Source organism: Anabrus simplex, chromosome 8 (assembly GCF_040414725.1).
Source record: "Anabrus simplex isolate iqAnaSimp1 chromosome 8, ASM4041472v1, whole genome shotgun sequence".
NCBI lineage: Eukaryota > Metazoa > Arthropoda > Insecta > Orthoptera > Tettigoniidae > Anabrus > Anabrus simplex.
Genome location: NC_090272.1, coordinates 241,528,217 through 241,541,540, shown reverse-complemented (window position 1 = coordinate 241,541,540; position 13,324 = coordinate 241,528,217). Strand labels below are relative to the sequence as shown.

General features: G+C 36.6%; 1 protein-coding gene across 1 annotated transcript in view; it reads right to left on the bottom strand.

Annotated features, from left to right (window-relative positions):
• Usp39 (ubiquitin specific protease 39) overlaps positions 1–13,324 on the bottom strand; it is a 98,619-nt gene that overhangs the window by 23,002 nt on the left and 62,293 nt on the right. Inside the window, exon 10 of the mRNA XM_067152217.2 lies at positions 2,636–2,722. Coding sequence (XP_067008318.1) covers positions 2,636–2,722 — 87 coding nt within the window. The remainder of the gene's footprint in view (positions 1–2,635; positions 2,723–13,324) is intronic.

The window sequence follows — 13,324 nt, the reverse complement described above, 5'->3', positions numbered from 1 at the left end:
AAAAATAGTCTAAAATGCGAAGGCCTGCATGATTGTACAAACTTCTTTTTGAGCCTGTTTTAAATTTTTTGAAGGAAAAAGTGGGGTTCATCTTTGATTCGGAGAAATACGGAACTTTATTTTTTTCAGAATGAAATTAAACATACACTTTCACGTTTTATCGGATTACGAAAAATAAACAAGTAAGACGTAGTGTGGATATCATCTGCGGAAATGCAAGTTTTGAACAAACTCATTGGCGTTTCATACCGATTTTAAAGTGCATGAAGGTTTTTCCGACTTTTATACAAAAATCGGATATAACGACAATCCGTTATTGCGAGCAAATTTTTCGCTGTTATGAATTCTCCCTACAACGGACTTCTACTGTATATAAAATAAGAGTTTTGTCTGTACATTGCTCAAAATTGGAAAAGAATGGTATTTCTGTATCGGTCATGTCCATAGTAACAAGGAAATGCACTTTTTACTTTTCCGTAATTTCTGTCTGTCTGTATGTATGTACACGCATCACGAAGAATTTAATCAAAATCGGTATGTGAAGTCAGGGCGTGAGCCACTACAATCTAGGCTATAAATCATTTTACTCACGCTGAGTGAAATGGTAGTTTAGGGAAAGGCCTAAAATTTAATTCTCAAATATTTTTATTATTAGTGGTCCTATTGATAAATACTACATAACTGAAGTTATATAGAATTAAATTTCTGATCATTTATGTCATACATTGTTACCATACCGGCTTTGATAACACAGATATTCATGAATTTGTATTTTTATTGCCAAGTCCATATCAACGCCGAGCCGCGAGAAAATGGGTTAACAGAATTTAATGAAAGTCGGTCTATAGAGTCGGGGAATAAGAAACTGCAGTCTAAGTTATAAGCAATTTTATTCGCCCTGTATGAAATTGAAGTTTAGGGGAAGGCGCCTAAAATTTAATTTTTAAATGCCTATGTTATTGCTCCTATCGGAAAGTACTACATAACAAAAGTTATAGATAATACAATTTCCAATAATTTATGTTTTATTCAATTTAACCATACCGACTTTGATAAGAGTGGTATTTCAGAGTCGGAAGAAAACTAAATGTGAAGGCCTACAATACTGAAAGCACATAACACTGATCAACAATAACATTATACTGACCATTGTTTGTTGTGATGTTCTTTGTCTCTTATGCTGCCGTTCAACTCCGATACCAAGTATAACAGCCTGACTGAATATTGGCGGGAAATAGCTGGGGAGTTAGAAAACTCTCTTCTTTAGCATGTCATTCCTCTGGTTCATACATTTTCTGACACCGTACTGCTGGTATGTAATTCATTAGTTCATCATAATATTCCAGCTATTCGATCCCTACTCTGATGTGCTGTTTTGTCTGCAATTACAATTTAGGCATATTCCAAATTATAGCACCACAATTCTCTAAATAACTCAAAATTCAACGCTGAAAAGAGCCGTTTCTTAAAAAAAGCTTCTTCCACTTCACTTTTATTCAATTCTATATTCATTTTATTCAAAATTAGTAGTGAAGAGGGAGTTTCTCCTCTGGCTCAGAGGAAGAAATAGCCAGTGTAGTGAATTGAGATTTTCTGACTCTTCGTGTACTCCTAGGAAACAGATTAGTAAAAGGGCATAGTTTTTGCCCTGGGACTCTTCACTATTCGTTCACGGATCATGGCTGTCTGCGGCCTGGTCATTCCAACAATGGAACTTTGGACTGTTAGATTGGCAGCGGAGTATTGTTCGTTAAAAGTGATAAAATGTGTGTTTTTTCATTTCATCGAGTATTTCATATGAAATCATTGCTTTTACTCGCGCCATTCCTACTGACGTTATTGTAAAGACCTATGTTCATTTCAGTTGGGAAAACCACTAAGACAGTCTTTCTGAGGATGTGAAAAGGAAGGTGGAGAGCGAGTGTCTGCCATTATAATGCAATTCCCCAACCTGATTGTGACTGATGGTAGGCAAGCGGGCCTACCATTACAATGAAAATTCCCTAACGCAGTCTTCATATGAGAAAATGACGTTTGGTGATTTCTTCGTCGCGTTTCTAGGGTAACGTTAAGAGCTATGCAATTTAATACAGTCTTGGTCACAACGCGTTCTCTACCTAACCTACAATTCTCTATACAATGTAGAATTCCGTAGCGAAGCACGGGTACATCAGCTAGTCATTTCTAATCTGATTGATCCATCTTTTGCCTTCGAGTTCAACCAATTTGACAATTTTCTCCCCTTGCTGGCTTGCTGAGCCTAATACAAGGCCTATCCGGTCTGCAAGGCGGAGCAGTGTGATGAATTCCTACACATACAGTAGGTTTCATCAAACCTGCTATGGGAAAACACTATTATTTACTTAATATTTATCATAGTAGAAACTAAAATGTGTTAGAAAAGTGGGCTGTTTTTTTTTTTTTTAACATCCTAATGTACAGTTCCATTTCAATTCCAACACCTTTTCTCAATTCCTTTGCTGATATCTCCATGCTAATATATAATTAGAAAGTCACCATGTCGAAAACATGCAAAGTTTGTTCAGTGTCTGAACCCTACTGCAATTTCCTCTTCCTTACTTCAAATACGTTCATTTCAGTGATACTAGCATCACATGCTGGTTGACAAACATACCTGGATGTAGGCTTCAGTCAAAGTTATCATCTGAGGTAAGATATCTGTGACATGCAAATCTTGCATTTCATACCACTTTCCACTTCCCTGCAAGAAAGAAAACATAAATGATAAAACAAACCAGGAGGCAGTAATAAATACGCACAACTTCAATGTACACAGTGATCAGCCTGCAAGCTTCTGTGAATAACAAAGTACAATTATAAACCTTTATTTGCACTGTGGTGCTTTCCGCTAGTAATTATCACAGAAATCTACAGAACAATTACAGTATTGTGCACCAAACAAACAACAAAAAAGTAGCGTTCCCTTTAAATAGTCCTCAAGATAGAACAATGATTTCTTCAATGTACGACATTTTTTTTTAAAAGTACAGCCCTTGAACAGCCCGTAAGAAAAGGAGTATGTAAATGCTGATCAGCCAAGTGCATTCTATGCATTTGCACAGCAGTGGCCATTCCAGATAAAAATATCAAAAACTGAAGAAAGCCGAGTGGTAATTTACTTTGTGTGTGATTACAGGTTATAGTACAACTAAAAAACTGCCTGCTTTCTTCAACATATCAGAGAAGGAGGGCATTTACATCATCATACAGAAAATACGTACAGTGAAACCTTTCAGACAGGAATCGAACTTGATCGGATATCATGCACGATCAGACTTATTAATAATAATAACAACGTTACTGGCTTTACGTCCCACGAACTACTTCTACAGTTTTTCGGAGACGACGAGGTGCCTAAATTTAGTCCCGCAGGAGTTCTTTTACGTGCCAGTAAATCTACTGACGCGAGGCTGACGTATTTGAGCACCTTCAAATACCACCGGACTGAGCCAGAATGGAGTATGCCACGTTGGGGTCAACCTCCGAGCCACTCAACCAGGCAATCATACTCGTGGAGCATTCTGTACCGGGCTAACAATGAAGGCCTCTACCAACTTGTGCTTTGTTAAGAGCTTTCTGTTGAAGGTCTCGTTCAGTTGGTTGGGTTACTAGCTGGTGAAAACTTACAATTTACACAGCAGAGTTTTGGTTTGCTTATATAGTACAGTGATGAAATGGCGCGATCTGTAAAGCATGTGAAAACCCTGCAAGAAAAACCTCAGATTATATAGGAAGTTGAAAGAAATCCTACAGAAAAGAAAGCTGACATCGCAAAACGTTTAGGTTTACCTGCTTCCAGACTGAATACTATAATAAGGGAAAAACAAGGTATACGCTAACAAGTACAAAAATTTGGAACCTTCGCAAGGAAGAGAAAAACGGGGAAGGAATCAAGGTATTCCGATACTGAAGCAGTTCTTCTTCTTTGGCATCAGCAAGCTCCGGCGTCGAAACTTTATCTGCCCCTGTATAAATTAAGAGGGGAATTCCTCAAGGCAGTATTATTGGACTTTTATGTTTTCTTATATTTATCAATGATATCTGTAAAGAAGTGGAATCAGAGATAAGGCTTTTTGCAAATTATGTTATTCTGTACAGAGTAATAAATAAGTTACAAGATTGTGAGCAACTGCAAAATGACCTCGATAATGTTGTGAGATGGACAGTAGGCAATGGCATGATTCAGGGTTAAAAGTCAGGTTGTGAGTTTCACAAATAGGAAAAGTCCTCTCAGTTTTAATTACTGCATTGATGGGGTGAAAGTTCCTTTTGGGGATCATTGTAAGTACCTAGGTATTAATATAAGGAAAGCTCTTCATTGGGATAATAAAATAAATATGATTGTAAATAAAGGGTACAGATCTCTGCACATGGTTATGAGGGTATTTAGGGGTTGTAGTAAGAATGTAAAGCAGAGGGCATATAATTCTCTGGTAAGACCCCAACTAGAGTATGGTTCCAGTGTATGGGACCCTCACCAGGATTACTTGATTCAAGAACTGGAAATAATCCAAAGAAAAGCAGGTCGATTTGTTCTGAGTGATTTCCGACAAAAAAGTAGCATTACAAAAATGTTGCAAAGTTTGGGCTGGGAAGATTTGGCAGAAAGGAGACAAGCCGCTCGACTATGTGGTGTGTTTACAAGTACTGAAAATCATGTGGTCCGTATTGAAAGTATCATATATATGTAGGAAATATTTTATTTTACTGCCACCTATTCAATATATTGCAGAATGTTAACATGTGAATTATTTTAACAATGTTTTACCTCACATGTTTACATTCTGCAATGTATTGAATAGGTGGCAGAAAAATAAAATATTTTCTACATATATTATAAGTGGTATGTTCCGAGCTGTCAGTGGAGATGTGGCGTGGATTGACATCAGTAGACGAATAAGTTTGAGTGGTGTCTTTAAAAGTAGGAAGGATCACAATATGAAGATAAAGTTGGAATTCAAGAGGACAAATTGGGGCAAATATCTGTTCATAGGAAAGGGAGTTAGGGATTGGAATTACTTTCTACGGATGATGTTCAATAAATTTCCAAATTCTTTGCAATCATTTAAGAAAAGGCTAGGAAAACAACAGATAGGGAATCTACTACCTGGGTGACTGCCCTAAATTCAGATCAGCAGTGATTGACTGATTCCAGCATATAGTAACATTTTGCGCAAAAAAGCTCAAACCATCGCAGCAAGAATGGGTGTCAAAAAATTTTCTGCTTCGAATCGATGGATTTTCCAATTTCAAGAACATCACGGGCTGGTGTATAAAAAGCTTGCTGGCGAGAGTGCTGCAGTTGACAGTTCCGTTGTGCAAGAGTGGAGAAAAAACTTCCATAGCTGGTTGAAGGATACAAACTGAAGAACATCTATAATGCCCTATTTTTCAACTGTTTACCGGATCACACGCTAGCACTTAAAAGGGGAATCCTGTCATGCAGGCAAAAATGCGAAGGACTGTTTGTGCTGTAACAGTGACGGGTCAGACAAAGGTATCCATACTGTTATAGGCAAAGCAGCGAAACCAAGATGCTTGAAGAACTTGCCAAGCAATGTTAACTTCGAGACGTATGCTACAGTTGATAGTGAGCTCCCCACTTGTGGTGTAAAGAGCGTAGAACAGCTATGTGATGATGCTACTGCTATAAGCAGTGCAAGCGCCATGCATGAGATCACGAGCAAGCGGGAAGACGAAGATGAAATTCAACCCCAGCCAAGGTTTGCCAAGCATTAGCCATCTTTGACAAAATTTGCAACTATATTACCGAGTACGACACAGACGGCAGCGAAGTACAGAACATTTTAAATGTTTAGGGAGTGCTGTACCGGGTTAAGGCAAGACAAAACAAAAAACAACTGACAATTAAAGACATTTTCACTACAAAGTGACTACTGTATTATGTGGCTGAAGAAATAATGACGTATAATACGACAATTTAAGTGCTTTTTTGTTGTACATATACAATACCTACCCTATATGTGTGTGATGTGACACTTTATTTTATGTGAGCGCGTGTCTGTCTCATGATATAGATGTTGATTCCCATAGGGAATCTGAAATATTTGTCCTGAATGAGCAAATTTATAATACCAATATAAATGGTCCGTTATTGGACATTATAAATTTTCCAGTTAGCCTACGCAGTGGCCTCCACGGTATGCACTAGCCAGCGTATTGGTAGGTGTGCTAGGTACCAACTGATGAGCCCACCCTAGCACACGAGGGCAAAACGCTGGCAACCAAGGATGAGCTAGCTGGAAAATTTATAATGTCCAATAACGGACCATTTATATTGGTATTATAAATTTGCTCATTCAGGACAAATATTTCAGATTCCCTATGGGAATCAACATCTATATCATCTGATGGCCAAGCAGGCATCAATTTTTCGTGATGAGACAAAGTCTCTTAATGCATTGGCACTGCCGGTGGCTCCAGTTAGCCTACGCAGTGGCCTCCACGGTATGCACTAGCCAGCGTATTGGTAGGTATGCTAGGTACCAACTGATGAGCCCATCCTAGCACACGAGGGCGAAACGCTGGCAACCAAGAATGAGCTAGCTGGAAAATTTATAATGTCCAATAACGGACCATTTATATTGGTATTATAAATTTGCTCATTCAGGACAAATATTTCAGATTCCCTATGGGAATCAACATCTATATCATCTGATGGCCAAGCAGGCATCAATTTTTCGTGATGAGACAAAGTCTCTTAGTGCATTGGCACTGCCGGTGGCTCCAGTTAGCCTACGCAGTGGCCTCCACGGTATGCACTAGCCAGCGTATTGGTAGGTGTGCTAGGTACCAACTGATGAGCCCACCCTAGCACACGAGGGCGAAACGCTGGCAACCAAGAATGAGCTAGCTGGAAAATTTATAATGTCCAATAACGGACCATTTATATTTGTCTGTCTCATTACGATTTCTTCTGTGATTTGATGTGTTTTGGTGTCATTTTTGTATTTGTGCATTGTGACTAGCCTACCGTATTTCACCACATAATCGTCTGGAACGAGATGTCATGTGACACCAAGGGAGGAAGTGGGAATCTGAAGAGGATTTATATAGATCTACACAGTGTGGTGAAGATCATTCCTCTTCATTCTGTATTCTGCATCCGACTCTGCTATTTGGGTGCATCGCTTACGATGTGCTTATACTCAACATTTCTTATCGGCTCTGTGAGACTTAATCAGATTATTTAGAAAGACAAGTTCAAATAATATAGAAGGAATGGATGTTTTCCGTTCTCTCTATTCAATTAATTCTGATGTGGAATTTCACATTGTAAGGCTGGTACTATGGTTTTGGTACTCAGCAAAATAGGGAGTGATAGATTCAGGGTGGAATCCATTCCATGAAGCAGATGACAAGGAGGATGCTGTTGGAAGAGGGACGACAATGATCAACCACGGAAGCAGACTACGAGAAGATCAACTCCGGTGAGCATGAGATAACCCTGTTATTGCAAGTCCACGAGTGTAGTATTGAATTGTAATCTCAGTCAGTAATTTTTAACTTTGATATAAAAACTCATTTTTACGTAATTTCATATTTTCTTAGAATAAAACTTTTTGCTTTTTACATCGTTAGATAATTTGACTTTTTAGTAGGTTCCCTTTGTTTTTCCATATGGTATTTAATGGTCAGTATCCTCATACCTCACGACCGGGATAGTCTCATTAAATTATGTTTATTACTTTTTATATCTAAATTCGGTTTCAAATTCAATTTAATTTCGAAGCCTGGCGTCCAGCGTGCAATTGGTTTTAATTATCTATATCGGGTGTTTGATCCGTTACATTATGACACCATAACGTGGGGCGCGAAAACCATTAAATACAATATAGGGAACGGCAAATCTGAAGATAGGGTCTGTGTTTTGTTAAAGGGCGAAAGTGCTACCAATAAATTTCAATATTTCAGTATATGTTTGATGTTAGAGAATCATGGCAGATCAAACGCAAGGTACAATGTTACATGATGGTAGTGTGCTTAGAGGTGGTTCGTCAACTAACGATAAAGACATGGTAGATGAGTCTCTGGAGGAGATGAGAGTAGATAAGACGGATAACCAGACTCAACATGATGACTCACAGGGTAATAAATTGGGAGGCGGAGCGGAGGTTATCCCTACCAACGAAGAAAATAGCACTGAGTTAAGAGGTTTTATAGAGTCTATGTTTAAAGAGTTAAAGGATCAGGGGAAGGAAATTAATGAAAAATTAGAGCGTCAGGGGAAGGAAATTAATGAAAAATTAGGGCAGCAGGGGAAGAAAATTAATGAAAAATTAGAGCAGCAGGGGAAGGAAATTAAGGCAGACCTAGAGAAAACTAAGAAAGAGCTATGTGACGAACTTAGAGAGTACAAAGCAGAAACTGATAAGAAAATGAAGGAACATAGTAAGGAAATAGGCGAGCTGTTAAAAAAGAGCGAGAATTGCGATAAATGGTTAGAGGAACAGAATGAGAAGACTGAACAACATAAGAGAGAGGTGGATAAGAAGTTGGTAGAGCAAAAAAGCGAACTTTTAGAAGTTATTGGGAAGGAAAATAATAAAACTAGGGAGAGAGTAGAAACACAGGAAAGTGAAATTAAAGCGTTAAGAAACAAACAGACAACCATGTTAAGCGAGATAGAAAGTAGAGATATGAAAGTTGAGGAGAGAGTCAATAATGGAGAAGCGAAGCTGAGACGGGAGATACGAGAGAAACAAGGTAGCCGTGATGGGGTGAAGCACGGAGGAAATTACGTAAGAGAAGAGGAATTACCGAAGTTTAACGGGAGACAAACCAACCCATTGGACTTCCTTAACCTTATTCAGAAGCGGTTTGAGCGAAACATAAATGAGGGGTATATTGAATGGGAGCAGGTTTTGGAAATTATTAGCAGTGCTTTCGTGGGAGAAACGAGATCCTGGTTCGTGGTGTACCGTAACAGTATGAAAGACCTCAACGAGTTCCAGAATAAATTTAAAGAAAAATACTGGAGCGAGAATTCAGAGTCGTGAGAGGGAAAGAGTCGTTTTTGGCAAGTTTAGGGCGAATGAGGGGGTATCCATGACGGAGTACTTCTTGGCTCACGTCATGATATGCCAGAATTTAGCTGGGATAGCGACGGATACTGACATAGTAAGGCTACTACTCAGGCATTTTCCTGAACGAGTAAGAACTGCAGCGGTAATGCAGAAAACTAGCACTATTCAGGAGATGAAACAGCTGCTCACTAAATTTGATGGGTTGGGAAATATGGAGAGTAGAAACGGGAACGCGCAAGATTATGCCCAGCAGTATGAGCGCAGGGATAACCGTAGGCAGCCGAACTACGAAAATAGAACTCAAGGAAACCCTAGGAGTAACGGGAACCAACAACGAGCGGATCAGCAAGCAGGTAACCGACAGGCGGAGAGGAATGTGAGCACTAGCGAGACGAACGGTCAGGGCCAAGTAAGACATTTAAACTAAGTACAGGCTGTATTTCAGCCGTATCCACCGATAACCCAAAGTTGTGTTATGGAGTTATCGTATGACCTAGATGTAAGAGATGATTTAATGTTTGAGCCACAGCAGGAATATATTAATAAACAGGAGCAAGTGGTTAATCCCATTGTTAAGTTAGAAGTATGGGGGGCGGGTGTTCAGGCACTTATTGACTCAGGTAGTCAGAGATCATGCGTTAGTTATGAGTGGTATATGAGTTTTGTACAACGAGGTATTTATGTGGAGGAAATGCCAGTTAAGAGTACATATATCATCACTGCTGTTGGCAAGAAGTCCAAACAAGTATGTAAGCAGGTGGCATTACCTATAAGTATTGCTAGTTCTATTATGGTTCAGATATCAAATCAAATCAAATCAAATCAAATCAAATCAAATCAAATCAAATCAAATCAAATCAAATCAAATCAAATCAAATCAAATCAAATCAAATCAAATCAAATCAAATCAAATCAAATCAAATCAAATCAAATCAAATCAAATCAAATCAAATCAAATCAAATCAAATCAAATCAAATCAAATCAAATCAAATCAAATCAAATCAAATCAAATCAAATCAAATCAAATCAAATCAAATCAAATCAAATCAAATCAAATCAAATCAAATCAAATCAAATCAAATCAAATCAAATCAAATCAAATCAAATCAAATCAAATCAAATCAAATCAAATCAAATCAAATCAAATCAAATCAAATCAAATCAAATCAAATCAAATCAAATCAAATCAAATCAAATCAAATCAAATCAAATCAAATCAAATCAAATCAAATCAAATCAAATCAAATCAAATCAAATCAAATCAAATCAAATCAAATCAAATCAAATCAAATCAAATCAAATCAAATCAAATCAAATCAAATCAAATCAAATCAAATCAAATCAAATCAAATCAAATCAAATCAAATCAAATCAAATCAAATCAAATCAAATCAAATCAAATCAAATCAAATCAAATCAAATCAAATCAAATCAAATCAAATCAAATCAAATCAAATCAAATCAAATCAAATCAAATCAAATCAAATCAAATCAAATCAAATCAAATCAAATCAAATCAAATCAAATCAAATCAAATCAAATCAAATCAAATCAAATCAAATCAAATCAAATCAAATCAAATCAAATCAAATCAAATCAAATCAAATCAAATCAAATCAAATCAAATCAAATCAAATCAAATCAAATCAAATCAAATCAAATCAAATCAAATCAAATCAAATCAAATCAAATCAAATCAAATCAAATCAAATCAAATCAAATCAAATCAAATCAAATCAAATCAAATCAAATCAAATCAAATCAAATCAAATCAAATCAAATCAAATCAAATCAAATCAAATCAAATCAAATCAAATCAAATCAAATCAAATCAAATCAAATCAAATCAAATCAAATCAAATCAAATCAAATCAAATCAAATCAAATCAAATCAAATCAAATCAAATCAAATCAAATCAAATCAAATCAAATCAAATCAAATCAAATCAAATCAAATCAAATCAAATCAAATCAAATCAAATCAAATCAAATCAAATCAAATCAAATCAAATCAAATCAAATCAAATCAAATCAAATCAAATCAAATCAAATCAAATCAAATCAAATCAAATCAAAATCTCTTTATTTGCAAATGAGGTGTTTACCTCGGTGGCAAATGGTACACTAAAATACATTATTGTCAAGCACTAAATATTAAATTAACAAGAGAAGAAAATTTTACTATAATACAATATTATACAATTTACACTAACAATGTTTTCTATTAAACACACAGCTCATCCTTAATAAATTTATATTGTTTACAAAATTCTACTTATAATATCTCCTGTACTACTTACAAATATAGTCAACTGATATACAGTATGTGGAATTACTTCAAATGATACTATACAACTGGTATAAGATTAATATTTACATTGCATTTATTTATTTATTTACTTTTTTTTTTTTTTTTTTTTTACCCGTTCTGGATCCTAAGTAGCATAACGACCTGCTGCGTCATAACCAGAGCCCCTTTTGCCACCACTTTTCAGAGTTCCTGAAGGGCCTTCACAGCTACCGTAGCGGTCCCAGGGCCCTCGAAGTCCCCACTGTACTTCACCCCTACAGGCAGTCCCCTACTTTGGCTGTCCAAACTCCTTAGACCAGGGGATGGAATTAATTTATTCACACACATTTTTTTATTTACAATAACCTGCACTGGTCGAATGCCCTCTAACACTTCATTTATTTTCTCTGTTGCTGTTTATTCTCTTCTTGAATATCTGTACAGATTTTGGGAAAGGATCAAACACTACCCCTCGTAAACTGTTCCACTCCTTCACACCCTTCCCAATGAATGAAAATTTACCCCAATCGCTTCTGCTAAAATTCCTTCTAATTTTATATTTGTGATCAGTCCTGCCGATATAATTATTTTCCAACTGAAGCCTCTCACGGATATCTCCCCATGCTTCTTCTCCTGTATAGGCTCTATATAATCCTATAAGTCTAGTATTCTCCCTTCTCTTACTTAAAGTTTCCCACCCAAGTTCCTTTAACATTTCTGATACACTACTCTTTCTCCTGAAATCCCCTGTTACAAATCTTGCTGCTTTCCTATGCACACTATCTATTTCTTTTATTAGGTATTCTTGGTGAGGATCCCAAACACTGTTTGTATATTCCAATAATGGACGAACCATACTCAAGTAACTTTTTTCTTTTAATTCTTTGTTGCATCCTTTAAGTAGCCTCATTATGACATGTAACGATCTGTATGCTTTCCCAACAATGTCATCAATATGACCCTTCCAGTGCAAATTACTTTCAAATCTCACACCTAACTATTTGCACTTGCCATCTTTTGGGATAACTACCTCATCCAAAGTATATTCAAATTCAGTTTTAAAGCTCCTGTTTGTAAAAGTTGTAACAGTTGATTTGCCTCCATTAACCTTCATATTATTTTCTTCAACCCATTGTTGGATACTTTCAAGGTCCCTTTGTAATTCTGAACAATCCTCAATGTTGTTTATTTCCCTATAAACAATTATGTCATCTGCATACAATCTTATTTTTGATGTTATATTGTTCCCTAGATCATTTGCGTATATTAAGAAAAGTAACGGACCGATTATACTACCCTGTGCAATTCCCTTCCAAACTTTCTCTTCCTGAGATACATTATTTCCTACTTTGACTTTCTGAACCCTTGAATTTAGAAATGTTTTTATCCAACGTGTAACCCTTACGTCCAATCCTATTCCCTCCAATTTCTTTAATAATATTCCATGTTCCACTCTATCAAAGGCTTCGGAAAGATCTATGGCTATGCAATCTAACTGACCTCCTGAATCCAACTGATCTGATATGTCCTGCTGAAATCCCACCAGTTGTGCCTCACAAGAAAATTTCTTTCTAAATCCATACTAGCTCCTCATGAACCAATTTTTATCATCACATATCCCTCTGATGTACTTCGAAATTAAACTCTCCAGTATTTTACAAACTATAGTGGTCAGGCTGATTGGTCTGTAGTTCTCTGGTTTCCTTTTATCACCCTTTCCTTTATAAATTGGTATTATTATAGATTCCTTCCATTCCTTTGGTATTACACTATTATTTATGACATAGTCAAAGAGAAATTTTAAATAAGGCACTATGTACCACCCCATTGTCTTTAATACCTCCCCAGTAATTTGATCACTTCCTGCTGCTTTTCCTTGTTGAAGCAGTTGGATTTCTCTGAAAATATCTTCGTTTGTAAATGAGAAGCTTCTTGTTTCCCTCTGTCTCTCTCCCTCTCTATCTT